The sequence below is a fragment of the Acanthisitta chloris genome, unplaced genomic scaffold, assembly GCF_000695815.1.
Source record: "Acanthisitta chloris isolate BGI_N310 unplaced genomic scaffold, ASM69581v1 scaffold12899, whole genome shotgun sequence".
NCBI classification, from domain to species: Eukaryota; Metazoa; Chordata; class Aves; order Passeriformes; family Acanthisittidae; genus Acanthisitta; species Acanthisitta chloris.
The window spans coordinates 18,958-28,218 of NW_008693153.1; the positions used below are offsets into that span (position 1 = coordinate 18,958).

The window sequence follows — 9,261 nt, forward strand, 5'->3', positions numbered from 1 at the left end:
AGGGTTACTCTCTGTTAAAACGCACCAGAAGGCACATTTTGTGCCATGTAGCATAAGAATTTCTGTGGTTTCTTGGCACATTTTGTGCTGTGTAGCATAATACAATTTTGTGACCTGAAAAGAACATCGTTCACTGGTAAATCCCTGAGCACATAGGCTGGCTGGTTTTGCCAGTTTAAAATTCCTAATGTCCTGAACTTCTAAACATTGAATTCATAAGTGCAGTGTTTTTATTTACTGTGCCATAAATGTAGAGCTCTGGTTTTTAAAAGCATAGGTAAAGGCTTGAAGGGCAGTTTATCATGCTTCAGAGTTTCTTTTGCTTTGGTAAATTTGTGCAGCTCTAAACTGGATTTGGAGTATAGGGAGAAAGAAAATGATTAGATCAACCTTAAGGTATACCCATTAAGATTTTTTGCCAAGAATGATACAGGGTTGCTATGTGAGACTTAGAAACACTTCCTGAATTGGTCGAGATTGTTTCTCTGCTGTCTCTAAATCGAAACATAACAGAAACAGACTTTTTTTGGTGTAACACATCAGTAATCTCAGTTCTGCCTTGTGTTGACACAAACCAAGTTGATTTTTTATAAGTTGTAATTTTTTTATTTGTACTTTAAACTAGTGTTGATGTTTGTATTTTGTTATGTTTTAGGATTTTTTTAAAAACAGCTACTGTCAGTTTTGAGAACATGCTGAGAAAAGTCCAATCTGATCTGTTGAGGCAGCTTCAGCCCTGAGAATAACCTATCCTTATCACTTCACTGTTTTACTCTTTTACAAAACACTTACATGGTTTTCATCTCTGTGACATAAAATTTGTTCAAGGATGTAGTTTGGCTCAGTTGTAATTAACTAGCCCTGCAGTTGGTTTGTATTTCTGTGCTGATGAGCAGAACAAAGCTGTAGGTAAAAAATGGTTTACTCTCCTCTTGATATATATTACCGTGTGTCCTGAGCTGCAGAAGATAGGTGGGACTGGTGTTTTTTGTACCTCCCTGTTCTTCAGGGTTTTTTAAGTAATATACTTGATCTTTCTGTCTCTGGTAAGTTAAACTGCATGGTACTTTTACCTCTCAAGCAAAGATGATGTGTTTTTGGAAACTTCATGTGCAAATTCAGCTTCTTGTTTTTGCTTTGCTAGAGAAAAGGATCTTCAAAAAATAGAGAGTATTTGGGGAAAAAAGTTAAAAATGTTATTTTCTTCATCATCTCTGCAGAAGATTTTAGTTATTTTTTAACATAGTGTCTGCACTTTATTTGTATTCCTTATTTATCATGTAGTAAATGCTCATTCTTTTCCCTGAGAATTCTTGTAACTGAAATCCCTTCTAACAAATCCTTTCAGCTGAAAAGGTAACTTGAATAAATGATGAACCACAGATTTTTGGTTGGTTTTTTTTTTTTTTAATTTGTTTTAGGTTAATTTTGAAGTTAATTTAAATTGTAAAGCTGAAGAATGAAGCAAATAGAGACTGTTCCAGCTAAATCCTCAGTGGTGAAGACTGCAATAAGTGACTGGGCCTGGAAGAGAAATAAAATACAACTAATTACTTCTACATGCTGCTAGAAATTGTCAGTCAGCGATTTTACGCATTTCCTATCAATATATGATACTAATTTACATTTTCCAGAATGCTCGTGGAGGTTATTATGAAACATGGGTATAACTTAAATGGTTCACTGTTTCAAGGCAGAGCAGGTGCACCTGGTGAAGCACGAAGTGTCCAGTGTTATGTTACCGATTTGTAATTCTTCATACAATTCATTCAGTGAGGCAGGATTTGTGTATACTTCCCTTTGTTGGTTGGCATCATTTTTATGAAGTTACAGTATTAAAATATTTTTCCTCTGGCATTCTTCATGTAGAAGTAGATCTGGCAACAGATCTCTGTCGAGGCACAAGGACAGACGCAGGTCCAGGAGTCCCCTGAAAAAACGGTCTAGGTCCACGGAGAGGAGGAAATCGCGGAGTCGCTCTCGCTCTCGGTGAGTTCTGCTCCTTGAAGTGGTGCTATTAGCTCACAGGACAGAGCTCCTGAAAAAGATTGAACCAATCTTCAGGTTTCAGGTGGAATCTTGTCTGAAAATCTTGACAGGGAGTAAATTTTAATGCTGAGCTTAGTGGTTTTGGCTAGGATAATGTTAGTTTTCTTCCTGGTAGCTCATATGGTGCCTAGAGGAGTTCGACAACCACACTGAGGTACCTATCTTTGGTAGTTTACACCAGTATCCAAACTGACTGAAAAGAGAGAACTTTAATTGTCAGTCAATAACCAACAGAGTAGGAATAGTCTGTGTAGTAACCCACAAAAAAGTGGATGATGCTTGTTTGAGAAGGTTGAATTCAGACCGACCTTGACGCTGTATTCTGAGAACATGCATAGAGTTTCTGTGCATGAGCTTTTGTTTTCTCCTCTGCCTTTCTCATACTCCAGATAGCAAGAACAAGTGCATGTGTCTGTTTTATGGCATATTTGTATTTCAGGATGTAATACATCTGTATTTATCTAGTCTATTAGTTTTTATGTCCATTGTCTGATTACTGAACTGTGAAATTCCAACAAGATAACACCGCCATTTTCTGAGGGAGGAAGTAGTGCATAATCATGAACCAAAGGTGCCTGTGAAAATAGCTTCATGAATAGAAGTCTTGGTACTTCCTTTCTGTTTCATCTCTGTCATTCCCCTGATTCATTTAAAGGGAGCTTTATACTCAGATTGTGCAGTTGCCTCTTGCTCTTTGAGGGAAGAAGTTTTGTGGGAAGGAACTGCAGATCCGTGGACCTCAGTGGAAACAGGAATCGGCTTTGTAGTCAGCTGGGTTTTATTGATGGATCCTTTTGATTCTCTGTGGCTGTTGTCTGGAGCTTCTTGAGACATCTGCTCACTGGAAGGGGCAAATCCAATGAGATCTCTGTGGTAAATTAACTGTAAGGCACTTCTTGGGAGGTTGTGAGACTGGTAGTGCAGGGACTGTGTGCTGTTTGTGGTCTTACATTCCTTCTCTGAGACTCCTGAGGAAGTATTAGCCAGAACCTGATGGGAACCAAAGTTGTCAGCTCACAGAGCATACAGCAGTCTACTGTTTATTAGCAGTGAGAAGATATAGCTGAACACTTGTTCAGTTTGAGGACGGTGAGGGCTGTGGTTAGGGCCTTTCATGTGTGAAGGGGTCTCTGAGAATTTACCAAAATCTAGAGTGGGTACCAGTACCCATAGACACAACAACTTCTGCCAGTCTGGTTCTCTTCACCATGTAAAGGTCTGCTAATCAACCTCTCCTCTTGTGCTTTCTCCTGTTTCTCTCTGAACAGTTGTTCTTTTGTCATGTGTCTCTGTGTTAGAGAGATGGAGTCTTGCATTTCAAATAATCCTATGCCAGAATGCAATCTTCCAGCCAAAGCTGTGAGCAAATCAGTGTTTGACTTGACAACTAGAACATGGGTTGGAATTTTCCTCACTGTTGTTCTTTTTATGAACATGTGTCTTTCTGCCTGTCCCAGAGGAGCTGTTATCCTTTCTTCTGTTTTTACTGTACTAGCAATTTTTTCTGTAATTTTCAAATTCCTAAGGACACTACAGATGATTGGATTGTTCTTGTTTCTGTTTTGAGCTTGCATTTCCTTTTGAGGGAATCTGGTGAAATTTAATCCATGGGGTTTCTGTGTCTCTGTATTACTTGCTGGACTTCCAAGCAGTTCAGGGATATCTGTGTGAGAGAACTCTGTAGGATAAAGGCTTCTGTTAGTCAGCTGTCATTATTCATTTGGGAGTGGGTAATCTGCAGTACATTTAATGTGGATTTGCATATTGCAGAGTTTGTCTTCTAACAAATATAGAAAATTTATGTATGTGCAATTACATAACTGTGAGGTGAAGAGGCATATTCTCTCCAAGCATAATAATATCGCTTGGAAGATAGTGATCTTGGCCTCCCCTTCTCCAAATTTTTCCTAGCCATGTAACCTTTCCCTCGTGGTGAACGGGAGTGGAAAATTAAAATACTGAAGAATGACGATTTTTCAACAAGAGATGCAAGCTTTGTCTTAATATGTACTAAAAAGTTAGTTGTAATTTTAATTGGAAAGTTCAAAGATGAATTAATGGGTTTGTGTTTGGCTTTTCACAGGGACAAGAAAAGAGACAAAGAAAAGATCAAGGAAAAAGAAAAGGCCAAAGAAAAAGAGAGAGACCGAGACAAGGAGAAGGAGAGAGAGAAGGAGAAGGAAGGGAAGAGAAGGGAAAAGGAAAGGGAAGGGACAAGGAGAGAGAGAAAGAGAGAAACAAAGAGAGAGAGAGAGCCAGAGACAAGGACAGGGACAAGGATAAGGAAAAAGATAGGGACAGGGAAAAGGACAAAGATAAAGACAAGGAAAAAGACAAGGAAGAGGTAGACCAGAACAAGGAAAAAGAAGATATTGAGAAAGAAGGAGAGAAGGACAGAGAGAAGAGTAGGGACAAGGAGGGAGATAAGGACAAAGGAGGGGAGAAAGAGAAGGACAGAGACAAAGAAAAGGAAAAAGATGGGGAGAAGGAGCGAGAAAGAGAAAAAGAGAGAGATGATAAAAAGAAGAAAGATAAGAGATCCAGAACACCCCCAAGAAGCTATAGCTCTTCAAGAAGATCTCGTAGCTCCAGCAGGTTTGTTTAGAACTTTTCATGCTTTTTTTGACTTGTCAGTTCAGTGAGGCACCATCCTAATTTTTATGTATTGATATCATCATGTTTCTTACTAATAAAGTTTGTATTGTTTCTGTTTTGTAGATTTTCCTTTTAAATAAAATCTATTATAAGAAGCTGTGTATGATACCTGATAGAACATAGTTTCTTGTAGGGCTGCTGATACTTGACTTTCACATAACCATACAGTACAGTCCTTGAGGACAGTAAGTAGATGATTCTTCTGCCATTTCTGTGTCACAGACAAGTAAAAGTTCTGACCAACATCACACATGCTCTTTGCCCTGACAAAAGTTCAAGTCACTGTTACTTAGGTCCTTTATTGCTTACATAGGGCACAGTGTTGGTCTGTAGATGCTACAAACCATTTTTTGATAGTACTTCACAGTTTTTTGGCTGGATGGTTGAAGGGCAGGAAGCAGCCGTATCACTTGCCTGGCTAGCCTTTCACAAGGTGAATATCTCTCTGCTGGAAGATCTGGATACCTTGTTTAGCTGATGGGGTGGCCAGATACAAGTGAAAAGTTACACTCCTTAACCATGCTGATAGCAAACAGGAAAACAATAGTTAGCATAGCTGTTGGTTTTGCCTCTGAGGGAAGCTAAACTGTGGGAGCTGGATGAATTCAGTAGAGCAAAAGGAGGCTGTGAGATTGTAATCACTCTCTTTAAAGGGGTCAAACAACCATATTATGAAAGCTTTGCAGCTAAGCTAAGCTGAGAAGCTTTGGTGGATAAGGTGCTTTCTGATACCACAGGAATTGTGGAGTTCAGTATCGTGTCAGATTTGGGTACCAAATTACACTGTTATCTTGAAACAGTGAAATGCTCGATGAATTGGGACAAGTTCTGTGTGTTAGAACAATTTCACTAGACAAAGGCAGAATTTCCATAGTCCTCAAAATTCATGAGTTCAGAGTTCACAGTAGGCAAAAAAGGGTGTAATGGTTTCTGAACCTTCTGTTGTGTAAAATGTCCATATTGTTTTGGAGGCTTATGGGCAAAATACTGTTTCTTCTCTTAGCATATATAGCTTCCTGTTTTAATGCATGTTGAACATTATTTAATGGGTTGAAGGCCTACATAGAGTAGAGGTAGTTCTGTCACCTTTGAAAACATTCTCTGTAAGCCTGAAAGTGTTGAATTAGATAAGAGTAGAAAAATAGTTAGGATTTTCACAGTGATAGCTTATATGAGAACCTTGGTGGAAGACCAAGTTCCTGATGTCAATTAGCAAGCATAGTGAGCTGGATGTTACCAAAAATTCATACTCTAGAAAGTGCTGTGGAAGGTTCCAATGCCAAGTGCTTGAGCAAGGAATTCTAGTGAATATTAGTGCATCTCTTCAGTGGAGTCACAGTACAAAACCCTACTTGGATGTGAAGTTATTATTTTGTATACAGGTGTTGCTAAACTGGGACAATGTTCTTTTGAAGGTGGAGGGTGAGAAAGTACACTTTTTAGTACGGATTTACCACTTTTCTTCAGCTATAACATTATCCTTAGAGTATCAACACTGAGGCCAATACTATCTAACACTTTCTGTGGCTTAGGCAGTGGGACAGGGTGTACCCTTGACAAATCTGCAGACAATAGGGGAGAGGGTGGTCCACCAGAGGAGTGTTCTGACATTTACAGAAACCCATTTAGAAAAAAATGGAAAAATGGACTGATAATCATCTCATGGAGTGGAGCAAAGAGAGAGGACAAGTTCTGCACCTGGGCAGGAATAATGCCATGGCACCAGTACAGGGACTGTCTAGAAAGCTGTCTGGTGGCAAAGATCTGGGGGTCCTTGCAGCTAGGAAGGTCAGCGGTGTTACAAGCAGGTGAGAAGAGGTAATTCTGTCCCTCTTCCTTTGTAGTGGTGAGGACAGACCTAGAATCCTGTGGCCAGGTCTGGGCTTCTCATTACAAAAGACACACAGATGTTTAGGACTGAGTCCAGTGAAGGGTCATGAAACTGGTGAAGGGCTTGGAGCATCTGTCACACAAGGGGATGCTGAGGAATCTGGGATTGTTTAGCATGGCAAAGAGAAGGGTGAGGAGCATCTTACTGATGTGTGTGAAGAAGACAGTCATCTCTGTGGAGGCCTGTGGCAGGCTGACAGGCTGCAGGCACATATTGACATATGGGAAACAAAGGCTGTTTTCTAATGTTTAAATTGTGTTTTTTCTGGGCAAACTGGAGCCAGTTAACCTGAGGGATTGTGGAGTCTCCTCCATCCAAGGAGATAGTAAAAATCTGACTGGCTATGACCCTGAGGAACATACTCTGATTGACACTGCTTTAAGGTGGGTGAGGGAGAGGTAGGAGTAGGTGATCTTCAGAGGGTTCTTCTAACCTCAGTAATGCCTTTGACCTCTGAAGAGTAATTATGAATAGGTTGGGTTAGAGTCACAGCTTGCATTTAGGGGTCTAGTTGAAATGGTTACAGACCTTTCTGGAGGAGATTATCCAGAAAATCAGTATTTCAGTTGCCTGGATTTACTGTACAGCACTGACTGCTGATCATTTACCTGATGATTGTAGAATATTGGGCAAATAGTCATCTTTTTGGAGAGGAGATGGAGGAAGAATAGGACATACAGGGCCTTCTGACAACTGGGTGGCACCTGACCTTGCTTTGCTGACAGACAGCAGGCAAGTACTGGAAATAATATGGCTATAATTCCTAGCTGAAGGAAGAAACAGACCAAGCAAAGAGAAGGATCTGATTTTTACTCCAGCTGACATCTTCCAGGTTAGCAGAGCCCACAGCACTGGAGGAGGTACAGAATGTTATTTCCATGTACGATTAGGAGACGTGGGATCACCATCCAAGTGTTCAGACCTGTTTTTTTTTCTTCTTTCTTTCTGTTTTGCTGCATTAGTGTTATATAAGAGCATTAATGAAACAGGTGCACAAAAACTTGTGCGGACAAATGTAATAGAGATGGGAATAAATACTGTGAGCCACAGCTGTAGCTCCTCAGCTTGAAACAAGAAAAGCAGAAACTGGAGGTTTCCTGAATAAACAGTTTCTAGTTTGCACACAATGACTAAAGCACTTGGTTACTCACAGGTATGTATGCTGGAAAGCAAAATAAAACAGACATGTACTCAGTGTAGCCGAAGTGGGAACACTGTCAGGGTAACCAGTTTCCAGTATTCTCATCTGAAAAAATGTGATGATAAATGTGAAGGCGTCTGAAAGATGCATATTAACTGGTGGACATCTGATCAGTGATTATGTTACTTGTTCTGTGATTTTGAGGCCACTTTATATTTTTGTTTACCAAAGATCAAATCAAGCTTAGCTTGCTGAACAAAATAATTAAGGAATTCTGTCCTGTGCAGCTTCAGAAAGTCATTGTCTTAGTTAGTGCTGGGGGAGAGTTAATTTTCTTCTTAGCAGCTGGTACAGTGCTGGAGTTTCCCTTTTTTTCCTGATTCTTCTCCTCACTGGGGGAAAAGGAGACTTAGTTGCTGACTAGGGTTGAACCCTGATGGTGCTTTTTGGGCTTTTTTTGTTCCCTCACCAACCCCTTCCTTGCTCAACCTCCTCACATCCTACCCAGCTCTGTGTCTTGAAGGTTGAGATAAGAACAGCAGCAAAATAGTAATGATAGTAACACTAGCAGTTGTAATGGGAAGGAGAAAGAGAGGGATTAAACACAAGAGAAAGAAGTGGTGTACAGTCTAGTCACTCAGCACTGTTGCCCAGCCCATCCCTCAGGGCGATTGACAGCTCCCAGCTGTGATATGGAATATCCCTTTGGCCTTTGGATGAGCTCTCCTGGCTGTGCTCCCTCCCAGCTTCTTGTGTACCTGCTTGGTGACAGAGCATGGGAAACTGAAATGTCCTTGAATTAGAGTAAGCAACAGCTAAACCATACAGTGTGTTACCAACATTATTCTCATATTGAACCCACAGCACCTGTACCTGCTGCTACAAAGAAAATTAACTTTATCCCTGCCAAAACCAGGACAGTCATGGTGAATGATACTGTCAGTGCCAATCCAGATAGTGACACTAGGCATAACTTAGTAGGCACTTTTGTCATTTATCTAATAACTTGATATCCTGGGTTTTTAAGTGTTGAGGATTTAAATATTCCCACCCAGTGGTGTGAACTGCAAGAGCTGATAATGCATAAACGTAGCTTCTGTGCTATGTCTAGAAGTTAGTGTTTAACTTCCCTGGCATTTTTTTGATGGTTCTTCCAATCTACTTTTTCTGCTCTGTGAAGAGTTGATAGGAAAAAAACCATCTTACTTTGGCAGAGATAGGTTCTGCATTTATGTTGAATGAAATTTTACTGGCTCAGTTTTTGGTTTAATTTAACATGTGCCTCAGTGTGTTTGCAACCAGTTGCCTAATGTTTTGTTCTTTTCAAAATCAGACTTCATAATAGCAACTTCAAGCTCCATATAGCTGTGTACAACAGCTGTTTTGTAAAATACCATAACTTCCTCTGCGTGTTACAGAATAGCACTCTGTTTGCTGAGCAAGGAACATTGGAAAAACATTAGATATTAACTTATGATTTTGACAACAGCTTGAGCTTTGGTCTGTTTGCTTCTAAACCAGCAGG

General features: G+C 40.1%; 1 protein-coding gene across 1 annotated transcript in view; it reads left to right on the forward strand.

Annotated features, from left to right (window-relative positions):
- Nucleotides 1–9,261, forward strand: part of LOC103810084 (splicing regulatory glutamine/lysine-rich protein 1-like) — a 24,982-nt gene that overhangs the window by 13,247 nt on the left and 2,474 nt on the right. Inside the window, 3 exon segments of the mRNA XM_009082969.1 lie at nt 1,870–1,989; nt 4,133–4,257; nt 4,260–4,644. Coding sequence (XP_009081217.1) covers nt 1,870–1,989; nt 4,133–4,257; nt 4,260–4,644 — 630 coding nt within the window.